This window comes from Medicago truncatula, chromosome 1 (genome assembly GCF_003473485.1).
Source record: "Medicago truncatula cultivar Jemalong A17 chromosome 1, MtrunA17r5.0-ANR, whole genome shotgun sequence".
Classification (NCBI taxonomy): domain Eukaryota; kingdom Viridiplantae; phylum Streptophyta; class Magnoliopsida; order Fabales; family Fabaceae; genus Medicago; species Medicago truncatula.
In genome coordinates this window covers 30,803,831-30,822,643 of record NC_053042.1, presented here as the reverse complement: position 1 = coordinate 30,822,643, position 18,813 = coordinate 30,803,831, and the positions used below count along the sequence as shown (strand labels likewise).

Below are 18,813 nucleotides of genomic sequence, written 5' to 3'. Positions count from 1 at the left end.
TGTTATTGTAGTGTTTGTGTCTTTTGAAATAGTTACTATCATTCGTAACAAACAAAAAAAAAAGTTACCATCAATTATTCGGTTGGAGTGGTAAAAAATTTGAACTCTTCTTGTCTTTTGTGTACACCTAATTTGACGTAAAGAACCCTCTTTATATTTCAACGAATTCTCGCACAGATATTAGTCAAAGCTAACTAAATAACAATGAAAGCTTTGTATTTATAAAATTATAATCGCGCGCACACACATTGTTCATAGTCATGTAAGTATAACTCATATAGTTAAATGATGCATTGCTATTTAATGCATTGGATTGCAATTTCAAACCTGTAATTCTCCATTTATCAAACACTTAATGGTTTTTTATTTTTTTTTGACAAAAAACACTTAATGGTTAAATAAATTGGAAGTAGAGATATGTGTTTGTCTCATTGCATTAATATGATATTCGTGTCCGCCTTATATCCACGCTTATAATCAACATAACTTGAAGTATTCAGAGAGATATACATGGATGACATTAAAAAAAAAAGGTTAAATTATACCAGAGGTCCTTTAAGTTTGAGGTTTGTAACAGATTGGTCATTTAAGTTATTTTTATCACACATAAGTCTTTTAAGTTTGAAGTTTGAAACAGATTGATCCTTTAAGTTATTTTGATCACATATATGTCCTTTAAATTTTTAAACGTTTTCAATTTAGTCATTATGTTAACCAAAACGATGATGTGGCATAAGGATTAAATTGAAAACGTTTACAAACTTAAGGAACTTAAATCTACATCCGTATCTATTAAATAACCGTCATATAGTTAAAATATTCGATTATCTTATACACCTATATCCATTACTCATTGAGAATTGTTGTTCCCACATATAGTATGGCTGTGCCACACCAGTAAAATACGAAAATGCCCTTCGGCAGTTTGCTACCGAAGTTTTTAGGCAACCGGCGGCAGTTAACTGCCGAGGAAAACCTCGGTAGTTAACTGCCAAGGAAATCTGAACTTAAACAATTTCGGTAGTTAACTGCCGAGGAAATCTTCATCTAAAAAACATTTCAAAATCATTCTAACAAGATTTTTACACAAAGTTTTAAAATTTATTATAACAGTTCAAATAACAAATAAATATTGGTGCAAATGCACAACTTAATTAAACCAACATTTTTGTACATTAAACAAAGTAAAAAAAGCCCATGAAATTAAAAATAATGTCATCAAAGTAGAAATATACAAATATACAAATATACATAACTCAATGTCATCAAAAGACTAAAACTAAAAAATAAGTCATAAAAAAGGAAAATAGTACTACTGGTCCTGATCCTGATGATGGTGCCTCCTCCTCGGCCTCTGGGCTCTCCTCCTGGTCAAAATCGGCGCGATCTGCTCCCTCATATGGGTCATGGCCTCATACCACTGCTGAGGGGTCATGCTCATGACCTCCTCCTGGCCTAACTGCGCATCAGCGTAGGCAACAGCGCCACTAACCATGTCATAGGTGTCAGGCGAGCTTCTCGCCTCATACCGCTGCCACTGCTCTGCAATGATCTGCTCTTCATTTGCAGGCCTCAGAAGATCTACTGGAATAGGTGGCAAGATCTGAGGGTGAGACACCCCAGTGTACCACAGGACATAGCCATTCGCCATGTATCCTCTCCTGCTTGCTCACCCCGAGCTTCCGCCTTAAGCGTGTGAGTGCGGAAGTCGACGAACATCTGCACAATGGAAGGCGGGGGGAGGTCCCTAACATCAGTCGGATGTCTGGGGATGGTCTGCACGTATCCGTACTGTCTCAAAACCCTCTCGGGCAAGTGACGGTACACCCTACGGACGCCGCACATAATCCATCCAGAATACCAGAAAACCTCCTCGAAGTCATGGATCTCTCTGTGCTCCTCGTACGGCCTCCAGCATACATCATCTAACTGTATACGATCGAGCAGTGACCGATACGTGATCCCCTCCCCATGACCCTTCTGGAGCTTCCACCTCGCTGCAACCGGATAGTTTTCCAGGTAGTCAGTGTTGAGATCAATACTGAAAAACCCTGAAAAATGCGCCAAAAACCATGCCTGCACAAACCAAACAAATAACATTTATAAATTATTACGCACGGAAAAATATAACAAAAAATTAAAAGTTCACAAAAAAATAAAGTTAACATAAATATAAAATTTCAGTTTTCTTACAGTGAGCAGTGTCACGCTCCCCCCAAGCGCTCTGTGTCCAGGCCTACATGTATCCGCCAACTCGCCGTATAGGTAGGCGAGGGTCATAGCTCCCCAGGAATAATTACGCATCCCTGCGTAGCCGTCCGCCATGGTCGTCAAATATATCAGCTCGATGCGCTTGTTGCTTCTATCGCCAAACAACAAGCATCCGACCAAGTACAGAAGGTAACACCGGACGCAGTATGTCCTGACCCTCGCTAGCTCCTCAAGCTCCTCAGGATCCTCCGTACCCGCCAATACGTTGGCCCTACCAAGGTACGAGGTATAGAAGTCCCTCAGCCTGGGGTAGCTAATTACCCACCAGCCTGGGGTAGCTAATTACCCACCGTACTCCTGGTTGCAGATCTTCTCAGCCTCATGCTGGGCCACACCCAGATATGTCATCAGCAGTGCCGCTCCCTCATGCTTGGGCATCTTCTTCCCATGATCCAACATCCGCCCCTCAATAGGAAGATGCGTGAGACATGCGACATCATCCAATGTCACAGTCATCTCCCCCATCGGCATGTGGAAGGTGCTGGTCTCCGGATGCCACCTCTCGCATAAAGTAAGCAGCAGGGCATGAGGCACGGTGGAGTACCCCAAGTAGACCAAGTCATGTAGCCCGCTCTGCTGAAGCGCATCCCAAAACCAATTCTCATTCCCGTTAGGGCGTCCGAGAGTGAGAATCTTCGCCCCATGATTAATCGGTTTAAGCACGCGGGTCTTACGAACTTGAAATAATAGAAAAAAAAATATGGATATAATAATTAAACATAAAAACACATAACAATGTATAACAGTGTATATAATAATTAAAAACACATATAAACAAAACAATTAAACATAAAAAATAGAATTAAAAAAATAAACATATAACAGTGTATATAATAATTAAAACAAACACACATTTAAAGAAAATAATTAAACATAAAGAAAAAGAATTAAAAAAAACACATATAGAGGTGGATATAATAATAAAAACAAACACACATTTAAAGAAAATATTTTAACATAAAGAAAAATCAATTAAAAAAAACACATATAAAAGTGGATATAATAATTAAACAAACACACATTTAAATTAAAGAAAATATTTTAACATAAAGAAAAAACAATTAAAAAAAATACACTTACATTATTTGAATTATCCCAGAGTGGCAACGCCACATGACCGGCATAAGAGTGGAGCAAGGACAAGTCAGCCGGTCCACCAGGAAAGGGAGGGTCCGTAGGTAACACCTCCGGTGCAGCAGCTGCTGCAATGTCATCCTCGTCTCCTGCATCCTGCTCATGTGGTATATGATCCTGGTCATATCCACCATCCGTCACATCATGATGTACCTGATCCTGATAGTTCAGGTACTCCACCCCAGTCTGGTCAACAGGCTGTGACGGGTCAACAACCTGTGACTCCTCAGGCTGTGTAGCCTGAGAGCTTCCTGAGCCATCTCCCCTCCGACCTCTACCCCTCTTTGGGATGTGGGCACTCTGTCTCTCCCTGCGTTGGCTCTGAGTCATGGCACGCCTACCACCAATCATCTTCGATGGATAAATGGGGTCCTGATCGGCCATATCTACAAAAAAAAAAAAAAAATTAATATCATTCAACCACTTTATCAACAAACAGTAAACCTAAACAAAACCTACACTTTCACATTCAACCTAAACATAACCTAAACATAACCGCTTTTACATTAAACCACTTTACCAAAATAAAGACATTGATTGAACCTAAACATTATCATTAACATTCAAACGCAAAAAATCAAATGCATTATCATACACATTCAACCTAAACTAAACATAATTCAATATACACATTCAACCTAATTCAATATACACTTTTTCAATATGCATTCAACTTAATTCAACATACACGTTTTCGAATTACAATCAAGATCGTATCCAATACCTAAACTAACTAAATAATCAATAAAATTGTCATTGACACATTTTATCAAACACTTTGTGTGCAAAGTATCAAACATACTCAAAATGTGTTATTTTGCCACCAATCAAAACCACATTATACCCTAACATCATTCAATCATCAATTAAACCAACTACATTCAATTATAAACTACATGCACTCATAAAAAAGTCAATTCCTACATCAACCCTAACCACATGAAAACTACCATTTTTTTTTTTAAAAAACCTACCCAAACTAACATTATGATTAAAAATGAGTCAAGATACTTACTTGTGATTAAATGGAGATGATGCACTTGATTTTGCTGAAAAATCGAATTTGGAGAATTTGGATGGTTTGGAAGAATTTTGAAGAATTAAGAAAACTGAGTTTCTGCGTTCTGATTATGTCCAGTTTTCCTCGGCAGTTAGCTGCCGCCGGTTCACTAAAAACTTCGGCAGTTAACTGCCGAAGGGCATTTTTGTATTTTACTGGTGTGGCACAGCCATACTATACGTGGGAATAGCAATTCTCCTCATCTCTTGGTTGTGGAGTCCAATATTGATAAAGCAAATTGATGATTAGTGATTATTTACTGAACATGATGCAGTGTCGGTCTTATCATAGGAGGTATCATCGTATTATCATTAACACGTGAACACACATGACAAGAGAAAACAGAGAAAAGAGGCACACAATTTCTGAACTAAAGGTACATTTCGCTGGAAATACAATTAACCTATTTAATTTCCGTATCATTTTTACCAGATTTTAGGCAAATCCTTGTTTTTCTAAACATTGCCTTGAGAACAAGGTCGTTTGTGGTTCTTTGGCATAGATCAAATCAAAATAATACTCATGAATAAGTGTACTATTAATTATTGTCATGAATGTATAAGGAAATATAATGACTTGAACTTGAAGGGGTCTTTTTCACTTATGGTCAAGTTTTGGAGTCTTGTTCAATTTTCATGGTAGAAGTGGATTCTCTTTCCCTCAAAATGTTCCTTAGCTTTTGTTGATTATTTTTTTCCTTGTTATATAAAAAAAAGATGAGAAATGCTAACATGTACTCTAAAAATACTAGTTATGAAGTCTAAAGTGATTTTTTTTTTTTAAATGATGTATTCAACACAATGAAAATTTTAAAAGCAATTTTTTTTCTATATAAAACCTAACAATTATTTCCATTTTAAATCTTTAATAAGTGTCCAACATAACCAAAAAAATATAATGATTTGGAGGTGGTGGATACAATAATGATTTTAGAGAAAAAATTGAAATAAGTTAGTTAATGTTGCATTGAAAAAGTAATAGAGTACCATTTAGAGTAAAAGTTCTTAATTAAAATGACAGGAACCAAAAGAATATACTAGTATATATAATACAAAGTTTTTTTTTTTCTTTCCAAAATATCGTGTATCTATGTAGCCCCACAACCTACAACATGCATCTGTCCATGCTTGTGAATTACGTACTATTTATTTTTATGCTAATATACGTGAAAATTTTGTCATTATATAATAAATACTTCACCAATTTATTGATTGATTTGTCATTAGTAAGGATGTTTTAGAAATTAAAATAGACGGTTTAATCGGTTGAAATATTTATTGTAAGGTAAAATTACACTTTTAGTCCCTTAACTTTATTTTAGGTAACAGTTTAGTCCTTTATCTTTTTTTCATTTCAATTTTGTCCTTTTGATCCATTTACATATGAATATTTAAGCTTAAAATTCATGATTTTATTTTCTTATGATCTTTCAGTCTTCAAATCTATGATCCTTGTTTATGTTTGCATAAGAATATTTAATTTGAAGCTTGAAAATGTATATGAAAATGGACAAAAAGGACCAAATTAAAATGAAAAAAAGATAAAGGATTAAACTGTAACCTGAAATTAAATTAAGGGACTAGAAGTGTAATTTTACCATATTGTTATGGTTCGATTATTTGAGTAGTTTCACATAATCACACTGAGTATGATTTTTAAAATATTAATTAATCATTTGTAAGCAATAATTGAACCTTAGAACAAAAAATAACATAGATGAGCAACAACAAAAATATTGGGTTGAGTCATACACACACCTTGTGTGTTTCCACCTCATAGTTTAGCTTCGCACGGTTAAGTTTTACAAAGAATTTACTCTCATTATCTCTCTGATCGTAGAAATAGTTTATAGATAGAACTTTATGTGATAAAACACATGACTAAATTATTTAGCTAAACACCCTTTTTTATGAAACCTAAACACCCTGTAAGTCCTATTTGAATTCGCTTATGGAAAAAGTTAGCTTGTGGGACACCTAAGTACAAACTTTTTGTTAGGCAAACCTAAGTAGTAAGTACAACAAACTTAGGAAGAGAAAAGAGTTTTGAACATAAATTTAAATTAAAATGCAAAGAAAAATTAGAGGTTTTAAGTTAGTGTTAAATCTCTTGAATCAATGCAGATTGAAGGATTAATCTCTGCAGTTTTGCGTAAAGGATATCCCATTAAAAAAACTAGAAGGTAGAGCTTTTAAAAAAAATTGTGTGAAAACTGTTAAATCTGCTCAGAAAGTTCATCTATAAGACTCTCGCTTATTGAGATTATTTAGACTTTTTGTATGCGTATGTAGTGAAAGAAAAAAAGTATGATTTAATTATACATTTTGATATTTATAATTTAAAAAAAATATACAATTTTGCTGCCTGCAATTTCAGTGGTTTGAATAAGTTTTCATACTTTTTCACGTATACAAATTTGTTCCAAAAATAGTTAAAGTTTTGTAGAATTGAATCATAATTTTTTATGTGATAATAGTCATGGTGATATGGATCAGAATTATTTTTACCTGAATCACAATGAAAGTTTCATCAAATTGATTTTTTTTTTTTTTTTATATTATGAATAGACCAAAATTTATTGTTATTTTTCTTTCTATTTACATGTCATATCATTCTTTGAACTTGTTGTCATGTAGATATCATGATTAAGATTATATCCAAAAAAAAAACTATTATGATTGAGATAAATACTGTTTTTAAGAGAAAAAGATAAATACATTTTTTTAGAGAAAAAGATAAATACCTTTTTTTAGAGAAAAAGATAAATACTCGTTAAAACCTAATAAAATAACCCACTTTAAAAAATTAACAAAAACAAAATAGATTTCTTTTAGTAAAAATAAATAAATCAACAGTTATCATTTCTAAAATAAATAAACAAAATATCAACGTTGGAACCAAGTTGACTCGATTAGAGGCAAACAAAAAAATGTAACTAAACCTAAAAAGTTGATCAAATTTAGTTTAGTTATGAAAATATCATTAGCAAAACAAGGACACCCCTGCTTAGACAAATATGAAGGGCAACTACATCCTTTTAGTTTCATTAATGTCACATTAGAGGGATAAAGAAAATAATGAAAATAGTAATAACATGTAATCATGGGAATTGGGACAGAAAGGACTACACCAAACTACCATACCAAACCTTTGTCAAAACATAAGGATTTGGTTCAGTCGTTTTCCAAAGCACACAAGGTGTCTCAAAACTTGTCAGATGGAACAATAGAGCATAATATATGAGTGTAGAGTGTATCAAGTTGGAGTATAATCCAACACCAAGAACTTCATCCTCAACATTAACACTGCAGCTGAAAAAAAAGAAGTATGGCATGCATGTGGCGTAAGAATGCCTGCAGCGGGAAGAAACTGCCGTCAGACGTACCGCGAGGTCACTTGGCCGTGACAGTAGGAGAGACAAACAGGAGGTTTGTGATAAGAGCTGACTACCTGAACCATCCAGTTCTTCAAGAACTGCTAGACCAGGCATACGAAGGATATGGCTTCAACAAGAGTGGTCCTCTGTCTATACCTTGTGATGAGTTCCTGTTTGAAGATATTCTTCTTTCCCTTGGAGGAGGAACAGTCGCACGACGATCCTCTTCCCCTGTGCTCACAAAAAAGCTAGATTTGAGCTTTTTGAAAGACGCTGTACCACTACTTGAAGCCTTTGACAGCAAAAGAAGCAACAACTACAAGAATTAAGCATAACAGTTACTGTGGTAGCCTAAAGAGAAAAATGTTTCTCCTTCACTTTTCTTAGTCTCTTACATTCACTACTGTCCAAGAGTAGTTCTTAACAAACCATGTTATATTTCCAAATGATATCACTTCAAGTTGTCTAAATGCAATATCTGCTACCTGCACCCTTTTCTTCACTCGATAGATTTGTGTGAGCGTGTGTAGTGTGTGTAATTTCCACGTACCTGAATATGTAATGATGCATGTATCTATTTTTAACAGATATGATTTTCTTCTGTAGATAGATTTGTGTGAGCGTGTGTAATTTCCACGTACCTGAGTATGTAATGATGCATGTATCTATTTTTAACAGATATGATATATGACATGATTTCTAATGATGCATTAATACAGCTAAGTTATGGTTTGAAGCAGTAGAATGAAGTCTTTACGCTGAAAAAAAAAAAAAAAAAAGTTGAACATTCAAAAGCAAGCAAGGGTCATAAGTTGTTATGGGACCATATCATTCTAAATCAACGGTTGAATATTACCCCAAAAGGTTCATTTGTAGCACAAATTTCTTACGTAGCCGATGTAATCCTATATATGCCAGAGTTCAATTTGATTTTCTGTTTCAATCAAAACTTGGTTGTAACCACATTCAATTCTGAAAGATTAGGATATGACAGATTATGGAAGTAGCAATTTTCTGGTATGAGTTAACAAAAAAATTCAAAGCCGCATAGAAAAACATCGCATACCGTCGTCCATAAGTCTTCATTGAGAAATCCTAGTATATTTGCGTTTAAATGCCCAAGTTTGAGATGATTGTTGTTCAGCTCATAAACTTGATGTTTTGAAGCACAAACTTACCACAGTTGGCACCAAAGTAAATACTTAATAACAATGTAGCAATTATCCAAACACTTGGAGAACCTTCCCTTAAGGGGGTCAGTTAAACACTTCACTTAGCATCTCACTCAAACGACTCAATATGGGACACGGGCACGTCATAACATCCAAGTCCCTACCACAGCCCCGTCCCTGAGAGCTGATTCCCGGCGGCTATACTCTGTTGTTTTACTCGGCCTTTCCAGTCAGTCCTTCCATAGGAAGCCCTTTCCAAGCCAACGACAATCAATTCTGATACCAATTGATAAGCATCAACGCGCTTGGAAAACCATCCCTTAAAAGCTAGCTATTAAAGGAAAAAAAATGAGCCACTAAATACTTCAATGACCACCCCATACTACTCAATGAGGAATATGGGTACTCCATAGTACCCAAGTCCTTATCACAATGCTTTTGAATGAAAGAGAAAATGCGGCATGTGGCATCTACACTTTTGAAGCTTGCAAACACAATTACAAAATAAATAATGAGTAAGAAAGTAAAAAACTTTGGAGAAGTGAATAGACTAAAAGCAGCCCCGTTAGGCAAATACACGAACATTTGATGATGCCAAAATTGAACTTTTCTAGAAATTTTACCAAGAAACAATCCACCATTACATGGAAATGGGATTGGAATATCACAGGTTAAATGCTCTGAGTTATGAATCTTCGTTTTTCTTAGTCTTAGTTGTGATATTATGAGGCTTCATCTCAGCAAACAATCTAGTAAAAATATGAAAATTTAGCAAACTCCATATGTTTGCAACAATATCACTGGACAACATACAAAATGCTTCCTTTGCAGCTCTACGACGAGCTTCAAGAAGTGTTGTATTTGTGAAGAGCTCGGTGAGAGATTTTTCAAGCTCCAGTTTTCCAGAAACCTACAAGAGACAAAAGATAACAGTTTAAGAATATGTATTTCATGGTGTAGAATATTTTCGATTAACAAATGAGATGTCTTTCCAACCTGAAGAACTGACAGAGGATTCAATTGTTGCATTTCTAGTACCATGTGGGAGAAATGGCCAACATGACGACCTGGAATCAATTATGAATTAGAGACTAAAATACTGTGTTGAGATTTAAGAACTACAAAGAAGGTTACAAGATGCACCTGTCAGAATAGCACAACCAGCAGCAGCAGCCTCTGAGATATTATGGCCAGACAAACCAGGGAGGAATGAACCCCCAATCACAGCTATTGGTGTTAATGTGTACATCTGTCTTAATTCGCCTGTTAAACAAGTTGGATGATAGTATCTGTCATGCATTACATCCCTAATAAAAACAAACAATTGCATCTACCATTTTCCATATTACATGAAGTTCAGCGTGAGAGTTCAAATTTTCTAATAGAAATATGCTCAGCAGACTTCACAGAGGATTAAAGAAGACTGAGTAAAATATGGTGTCGGCTACCACAAAGGATTAATAAGTGATACAGAACAGAAGATGGTGATTATGGCAAATAATGAGGTACAAACTCTTCCATTCTAGAAATCACATGGCCTATGTTCTCAGAAGATGTTAATTTTTTATATGAGACCATTTCAATTTCATGTCAGTGAAAAGAAAAGAATTTTTACCCAAAGTGTCCACCACATAAATATTTGTTTCTGGCTTAAACCTCTCATGTTGTGATCTCAAAACTACATAATGGCCTTGTCTCTCCAATTTCTGCACTATACCATGTAAAAGCATAATGAATTTCAGAGGTGATAAAAGAACATGTCATAAAAATAGAAGTGATTTTTGTATGCGCATCTTTTAAGTTGTATGAAAATAAATGTAAAGATTTACAGAATATGAGTGTATCCCAACGCAACGATTCAGAAATATAATAATCACGTGAAACTATCATTTCATAAGTAGACTATAGTGAAGTCATAAAAGCAGCTCTATTTAGAGTAATTGAGAATGCATATATGGAAACATCTCTATTGGATGAGAGAACAAGTCATAAAAGCAGTTATAACAGACATGTTTTGAAGGGAAAGGATATGGAATAAAAAACTGACTTTGGCAATTTCTCGCCCTTGCTGCGGATGCCGAGGGACAATAATAGTCATTATATTAGGTCGCAGCTGCATAAGAACATTGTGAACTCCTGATATTACTGCAGAGAAAGAAAAATGAGAGTAAAACAAAACGTACTTTTCAAAGGAAATGGCAGATGATATCTAAGAAACATATTTTGACATATTTCCTGCCTTCAGATAAACAGACAACTTGATATAATGGCTATTATAACAAAACTAATGCAAATGATTTCAAAGCAAATCTATGGACAACTAAACTGTGAATGTCGTGTCAATTTTCCCAAATCAAGAATGTCACTCTCATTTTTATGTTAATCAAAATGTTCAGGTATTTCAACAGACTCTAAGGAACAAACAAGTATGTACAACATAATGCCAGAGGAATAAACAAAGATTGAACTAACTTTCTTCTTCTCCCCTATGAATTGAAGAAGCCATCCAAACCTGCTTGTGAGAAAGCTGTTGTCTCAGGTTATCTATATTCATTCTGCCACATTCGTTGACTCCAAAGTCTTCTATTACTGAATGAAAGGAGTGATAAGACCAGATTAGTTCAGACCATTTAATCACTTCGAAAGAAAATCAACAATCCAAGAACATAAAAAGAAAAGTTGTATGTTCTATGATATTAATCATATTAGCAACAAAATGGAGGTGAATTATGCAACTGGCTTTCTTAAACTGTGAGAGAAAAGAACACAATGATGTCGTATATATTCAATTTGATTGATTTGACTAAAGAAATTTATGACGTACCATACTTTAGATCACCAGAAAAGTTTATGATATAAGGAGGGGCTTGCAGTAGCTGAAACCGGATACCCTGCTCTGTACTCTGCAGTAGTCAAAATGTTCAATGGGCAGAATAATAAAACATGAATTACTGTGAATGTAAAATTATTTAGGAGAACATACCAATGGAACAATCAAGGAAAACTTGGATAGCATCAATGAAATCAATGGAAGAAGCACTGGCCCTGACCAAAGTTTAAAGGACTTTTCAGAAATCCGAGCATTTAACAGTGCCAGTGTTATCTGACAAGAGTAAAAATGGGTTGTAATATGTAAGAATTGGTGAAACTACATGACATGATGCACATGAAAAATACACAAGTGAAGGAGATGTGTGAACAAAATATTAACCGGTCTTATATTTTTGATTAAATAAGGAAGTTGTTCTTGACTACTGTTTAACTATCATTTTATGTAGTTGCTTATCAGTTGAATTCTAGATGCATGGATTAAACATTCAACTATTTCTCTCCCATGTGTAAGTACTTTATAGATAAAGGAAAGAATGGCTTACACCATTTTTGGAAGCATCCATGATAAGATTTGGCCAGAGCTCGCTTTCCATTAGCACAATAGCACTTGGTTTCCAGTAATGAAGGAAAGAACGGATGGAAGAAGGCGTATCAACTGGTGAAAACTGCAAATTGGAGTGAGATTTTCAGCAGACAAAAAGGATGTGTTGAGTCTGATTTGAAAATAGGAAAATTAAAACCAAATGTTTTTTTTTTAAATGATTTGAGAACTTTGTTCAAACTGATAAATTAGTATAGATTAATCAACCCATAACACAAAAGTCAACCCAATAATATTATTTCAAGAGTCTGTTTGGTCTTTCTCCCGGAACCCAGATATACATCCCCAAGACCATATAAAACAGATACACATCCCTAAGAATAGAAACAAACTTCCTTGAAATAATTTTCTTGTAGAAACAAACCACATTTCTTGTATTTCAGAAATAAAATCATTCCAGGAAAAAAATGCCTGATTATTTCTAATCTTTGTTTGTAAAATTTAATAAACTAGAACATATCACCCTTTAAGTTACAACTATTACTTATATGAACGATCAGATTCAACAAAGCTAACAATTGTCAACAATCCCTTAACTGCATGAACCCATCAAAACTTAAATTTTAGAAAAGATGCAAATGGATGAAGAAATTACATAATCCCTATAAGCATTCCCCGACAAAGTACCTGTAAAATGACTTCACTAGGAATCTTTTTGCTCAATACTTCACTGCATTACACCAAAATATAATCTAAGAATAAGTTCACTAATGTCAGATTCTCTTAAGTTCACTATTGTCAGACTCTCTTATCAAAATATCAAATGAAAGGATATTCATCTCCAAAGAGGAAGCACCACATCATACTTGCATTAGAACTCAGAAAGGTATTGATGATTGCGCAATCAACGGATCTCAATCACCAGATGAAGATCCGGCTCGTATTCTAAGTTCTAACTACAACAAATTGACTTATCCATAAGGCCTAGCTCAGCCAGCAATGCCAACATTATTAGGCTGTATATTTTCTGTGGTGTCCCGGGTTCAAACCCAGGATCTTCCACTTTGTGCGTGTGTGAGTTTATGATGGTGTTTTCCATTTCATCTACAGAAAGAAAGAAAATAATTGACTTTAAAATATAGATCGAGATATGAGTGGCCTGATCTTCATGCATAAACCACACTTCCTCATAATCACACATTTTAATGTTTCAAATGTCGAAAACTACTAACTACAATGTATGGACCAAACATCACAAAACATGAAATGAAAATAACACAATACACCAAGACAAAGAGACAATAAATTCAAAAAACTTAAGTTTACAAATTACATAACATAATAAAAACATATATAATTTATCTAATCTAACTATTATGATATTTTTAAGTTTCAACTGTATGCATATAAAAAAATTCAAAAAATATACGACTAGGGTCTGTTTGGATTGACTTATTTCAGCTTATCTACTAACACAAATACTTCTGAGACTATTTGGAAGAGCTTATGGAAACGGTTTATGGACAAGTTGTCATAAGTTATATGAAAACAGCATATAGCTTATACATACAAAATTTCACTTTATTTAATATTTCGTTATAAAGATAGATTATACTAAAGCATTTCTGCTATAAACACTTAATTAACTTGTTTATCAAAACAAATGCAAAATATGCATTGTACATGGTTAAATTAAAAAAAAAAAAAAAAAAAAACTAAAAATAATAAGCAAAGAAATGAAGAAAATGAGAAGAGTGAGTTACAATGCAGAGAGAGTGGTGATGGTGACGAGGACATTCAAGTTCGGCATTTTCCGAATGCAGTGTTTGATCACTGGAATCGCAATCATCCCTTCACCTAACGAAACGGCGTGGAACCATACGAGTGGACCTGGCTTCCGAGGCTGAGAGGCATGACCTAGCCGTTCTGGCCACCGCTGGAGGTGCTCAAGGCCGCGGAATCTGCGCCACTGTAGGTGAAGACGGATTAACGGTGACGCGGCGTAGGTTAGGGCTCTGTAGAGCTTGTACGCCGCCAATCCGGGATTCATCGTCGTCGGTAACCGCTTACTCCATCGTCGTCCGTAACTAGCTACATTTTATCTTTACACCGAATATATAATATTTTTTACACATTCATCCAATTAAATCACTTAATAATAAATAATGGTTTAATTCTTTCAAATATAAATAATGGTCTAGTTTTTTTTTTTGAGAGGAAATAATGGTCTAGTTATTACTTAAACGTTGCTAGATTTAAATTTATATTTTCAAGAAAAAAAATTATTTATAGATTTTTTATCCATTTGTCCCGACACTAATTAGCAAAGAGCACTGATATATCTCCAGACAAATTTTATCTTGAGCCAATCATGAATAGTTTTTGGCCAATTAAAATTGTTTATTGCCGGAAATCTGCGGGGGTTATTGTTAAGTGTCCCACATCGGACAAGACATGACCTGACAATGTATTTATAAGTGGGGGCAATCCCCACCTCACAAGCCGGTTTTGTGGGGTTGTATTAGGCTCAACCACAATTTCTAAGAGTTGTTTAAGTTAGAAAAGGAACATAGAAAATACACGCTCGTGAAATTCTCGCTATACATTGTGTCGGGATAACAAGCATTTCCCATTAGCAAAAACCCTTATTTTAATTAGGGGCTAAAATATATTTTTGGTCTCTGCAAATATAGCGAATTTGGATTTTAGTCCCTGGTAAAAATAAATTTTGAAATCCATCCCTGCAAAATTTTTTATTTTTTAAATAGTCTTTGACCCCACTTTACTGATGATTTGGCCCATTTTTGCATATGTGGCAGGTGCTGACTGTATTATCTTGTACATGTGGCACAAAAGTGGCATTTTACATTATTTTAAATATTTTAAAATCGTTTTAATTCATAGAAAATTAGTTTAAAAAATAACATTTTATTTTTAATTGAAATAAATAACCAGAACGTGTTTCTCAGATTCCGTTTTTCTTCTTCTTCATCAACACGGCGGCGAATGACGGTGACGGCATGGTGATGGAAGAGAGTCACGTGAGAAGGAGAGCGAGAACAGCCACGTTGTGGCCGTCGTCGGCGATGGCAGATTTGGTGGTTGGTGAACGGGACGCCGGCGGTGATGACTGTGGTACACATCGTAGCGCGACGAGGTCGATGGCGATGACTTGATAACTGGGTTTGTGACGTTTCTTGTTCTCTTTCATTGTTTCTAATTTTTCGAAAGAAGTGATTTCTTCCCCTTGAATTTGTTTTACGGTGTTGTTTTTGAATCTGCTATGGGGTTTGTGTTGTTCGACACTTCAGCTGTTGATGAAAGTTTTTGTAATGTGGGGATTTATGCTGTTACAGCGCTGATTTCTTCCATTTTGCTGTATTTTTTTCCTACATAGTCCCTTGTTGCTGCACTTGTTAGAGTATGCAGCAGCTTCATTTTGTTGTATCAGCTTGCTAGTTTGCAATTCTGTTTTTCCCCTTCCCTTGCTGCTTCTGATTTTGTTATAGGTTTGAATTTGTAAGAAGATGAATTGGATTTAAATTTGAGAGAAATATAGGTTTAATGAATGAAAGAATGATGAATTTTGGATTGTTGAAGATGAATATTTTGATTATTCTTCCTAGTTTTTTTATTTTTGTTGTTACAGGAAGAAGATGATGGTGGTTTGGTTCTGGGAAGAAGAACAAGGTTTGGGGTTAGGAGGGATGAAGAACACGTTAAGAAGATGAACAATTTATTTTCCTCCTTTTCTGCAGTTTTATTTATTTTTTAATCAAGTAAAAATAATTTTTTTCAATTCAAAAATATATTATCTAATTTTTAAAAATGATTTTTAAATAAGTGAATTGCCACGTGTGCGCATGATTGCATGGTCAGCAACTGCTATGTAGATTAAAATGTGCCAAATCAGCAATAAAGTGGGCCCAAGGACTATTTTAAAAAACAAAAATTTTTGCAGGGATGATTTTCAAAAAAAAAATTTACCAGGGACCAAAACTCAAATTCGCTATATTTGCAGGGACCAAAAACACATTTTAGCCTTAAATAGGTGATGAAAGTTTATAGATGTTAAAATATATTCAAAATATAAAAAATGTTGCAAAATAAACAATATTAACGTATAAGATATTGTAATAATTTTCACACTATTCTTTCCGGTTTGTATCCATTTCAATCAAACAATGTACAACACAAAATTGTATCTGTAATGCTTATGTATATATACCAATGTACAAAACAAAATATTGTCCTATGACTTAACTATTTGTTCTGTACTTTTCTACTTTTGCATTCCTTCAATATACAAACATTTATCACACAACTAATTCCTTCTAAAACGAGTTTCTACATCAATTCTGCATACATAATGAAGACCAACAAGAAGTTCAACCATTGCAGCTTCAGTTTTTGCTTGATTTGCAAAGTAAAGAGTTTGTACAAGTAAAACATTTGCTTTCAAACTAGTATATTCCTTCTCAAAATTCCTCTCAGAATACCACTTTACCATGTTGTGTGCAAGTGGAGCTAACCACTCCAATATCTGTTTGAGTACCACATTCCATTCTGTTTCAAGCTTACTTTTGGCATACCATTTAAGCTTACCCCTCAGAGCTGTTCTTATAGTTGTCGGTAGCTTATTGTAAAGATCGTCTCTCGTTCGAACATCGATTGTATTCGTGCGACGTGATGACACTATCTTCTCTATCAATACAATTACATTTGCATAATGTATAGCTAAAGCTGCATCACCAAGAGTTGATGGAATCGGTTTTAACTTTTCCTTGAGAGATAGTTTGAAATAAACTCTACTTCTGTGGAAGAGGGACGGTTTATTGACGAGCGATTTCGTGTTGACATCAATGTTTTTCCTCATAGAACTACCATTAGATGGTATACAACTCTGTACTACATGAGAATCGTTTTGAACAGATATGCAACCTTTGAAGGATCCAATATATGTCAATTGCTTACCTTCTGAGGGAAGAAGCTTTTCACATGATGAATCTTGTGAATGAAGTAGCACTGGTTGATCTTTCTTCTTTTTCTTGCTCTTGTTCTTTCTTCCAATAGGCCCTGAACAAAATTCGTTTAGATTCGTCTCGGGAGAAGGATGAACGGAAGAATGCATGACATGGAGAGCAGGGGAGGAATGGTTGCGCGCCAGACGATTATTAGTATCATTTTTTAGATTTTCAATTGGTAAATGACTATTTCCAAACACAAGTATGATTCTCTCAAGAATTGTGAACAATGATCTTGCCAACAATCTAACAATATAGTCATAACTTCTACTCCAAGGAGACAAATCTCTTACATTTTGCACTTGTTGCCTCTGACACATAACTTTCTTCTGAAACTCGAGCAATTTCGCCTTATTAACAACATCGCGAGTCAACTTCATTCGCCTTAAAGTTTGTTCACACTCAGCTAACACCTCAAGCTCTTGTGACAAAAGTGACAAAGAACAAACAAATCTTTCCATTTTCTTCACCTTTTTCTCCATCTTTTTCAATCTATATTCCCAACCTGACCATTGAACATAATTTTCAAAAGGGTTATGAACAAAACTTTCATAGCTGTGATACATTGGATCCTTACACTTCTTGCTTAACCTTGCCACAGATTGTGATAAAGATTGAAAGTTATTAAGTATCTCATTCCTTGTAAGCTCCATCAAGAAATATTCATCATCAGAAACAAGCATTTTGACACCAACTGAACTTACTATCCATTCTCTTAGGTTCATTAATTCATTGTCACTCAAAGAATGCCATAAATTAACAACCTTAGACATCAACCCTGCAACCTCAAATGCCATAATTCCAATTTCATTATTTTCATCTGAACCACTCTTGCGTGAAACTGGCCAAATACCACCTAGCCATGTTACGTTCACTGTTTCACCCTTCATTGATATAGGAAGAATTAATCCAATAGACACGTTGATTTGATTACTACAAACATAAAAAACACAAATTAGAAACTCAAAAACACAAAAGCTATCAACATGGTAGTTATATAAACAAGAGAGAAAGAGAGAGAGATTAGAAACATACCCTTAAGAGAGGTAAAGAGGCATTGAGATTGAGGTATGAACTCTTGTTGGTAGAGAAAAGAGAACAACTTTCTTAAAGGTGAAAGTTGAAACACACGTGGATGTGGAGGGAAATATAGTCCAAAATCGGTCAAACCAAAGTACTAAGAATGTGGGTCTCGATGTTTTTTTCGAAACGTGGATTTTACGGTTGGCAGATAGTGGTGGATTGCGTTTGGTAATTGGATTGTTCTTCCAAAGAGTCTATATTTAAACATTCGGTTAATTGTATTTTTGGATCTCTATCTTTTCAAAAGTTGCGGTTATAAATCTCTAACTAATTTAAATATAAAACAGTCTCCTATGTTTTGATTTTTTGGCAGTTTTGGA

The 18,813-nt window shown here is 34.7% G+C and overlaps 3 protein-coding genes across 4 annotated transcripts; 1 reads left to right on the top strand and 2 right to left on the bottom strand.

Moving 5' to 3' along the window:
- The first annotated feature begins 7,792 nt into the window (after positions 1 to 7,792).
- Positions 7,793 to 8,170, top strand: LOC11425044 (auxin-induced protein X15). The gene has a single exon (XM_003590342.3). It carries the CDS (start codon positions 7,793 to 7,795, stop codon positions 8,168 to 8,170), a length of 378 nt encoding a protein of 125 aa, XP_003590390.1.
- Positions 8,171 to 9,537: 1,367 nt separating this feature from the next.
- On the bottom strand, positions 9,538 to 14,525 carry LOC11420784 (probable 3-deoxy-D-manno-octulosonic acid transferase, mitochondrial). Of its 2 annotated transcripts, none has more exons than XM_024778047.2 (11): positions 14,150 to 14,525; positions 13,074 to 13,116; positions 12,390 to 12,510; positions 11,997 to 12,058; positions 11,838 to 11,916; positions 11,486 to 11,602; positions 11,061 to 11,158; positions 10,629 to 10,719; positions 10,157 to 10,276; positions 10,010 to 10,080; positions 9,538 to 9,923 (listed from the first exon to the last, which is right to left on the bottom strand). In XM_024778047.2, the coding sequence occupies exons 1-11, from the start codon at positions 14,434 to 14,436 to the stop codon at positions 9,699 to 9,701; spliced, it is 1,314 nt and encodes a 437-aa protein (XP_024633815.1). In that variant the 5' UTR covers positions 14,437 to 14,525; the 3' UTR covers positions 9,538 to 9,698. The 2 variants fall into 2 exon arrangements, with proteins under 2 accessions (XP_024633815.1, XP_024633810.1); XM_024778042.2 differs by having other exon boundaries at positions 11,997 to 12,116; positions 12,388 to 12,510; positions 14,150 to 14,524.
- Positions 14,526 to 16,544: 2,019 nt separating this feature from the next.
- Positions 16,545 to 18,604, bottom strand: LOC11430507 (protein PSK SIMULATOR 1). Its single transcript, XM_003590339.4, has 2 exons — positions 18,446 to 18,604; positions 16,545 to 18,343 (listed from the first exon to the last, which is right to left on the bottom strand). The coding sequence occupies exon 2, from the start codon at positions 18,298 to 18,300 to the stop codon at positions 16,711 to 16,713; it is 1,590 nt and encodes a 529-aa protein (XP_003590387.1). The 5' UTR covers positions 18,301 to 18,343; positions 18,446 to 18,604; the 3' UTR covers positions 16,545 to 16,710.
- Between the last annotated feature and the right edge of the window lie 209 nt (positions 18,605 to 18,813).

What these genes read in the sequence shown, in the direction of transcription:
- LOC11420784 (XM_024778042.2), bottom strand. Translation starts at nt 14,436, where the DNA reads ATGAATCCCGGATTGGCGGCGTACAAGCTCTACAGAGCCCTAACCTAC. An exon ending in TGGATGCTTCCAAAAATGGT is followed by an intron (nt 12,117 to 12,387) that starts GTAAGCCATTCT and finishes TACTCTTGTCAG; the next exon opens with ATAACACTGGCACTGTTAAA. An exon ending in TTTCCTTGATTGTTCCATTG is followed by an intron (nt 11,917 to 11,996) that starts GTATGTTCTCCT and finishes TGACTACTGCAG; the next exon opens with AGTACAGAGCAGGGTATCCG.
- LOC11430507 (XM_003590339.4), bottom strand. Translation starts at nt 18,300, where the DNA reads ATGAAGGGTGAAACAGTGAACGTAACATGGCTAGGTGGTATTTGGCCA.
- LOC11425044 (XM_003590342.3), top strand. Translation starts at nt 7,793, where the DNA reads ATGGCATGCATGTGGCGTAAGAATGCCTGCAGCGGGAAGAAACTGCCG.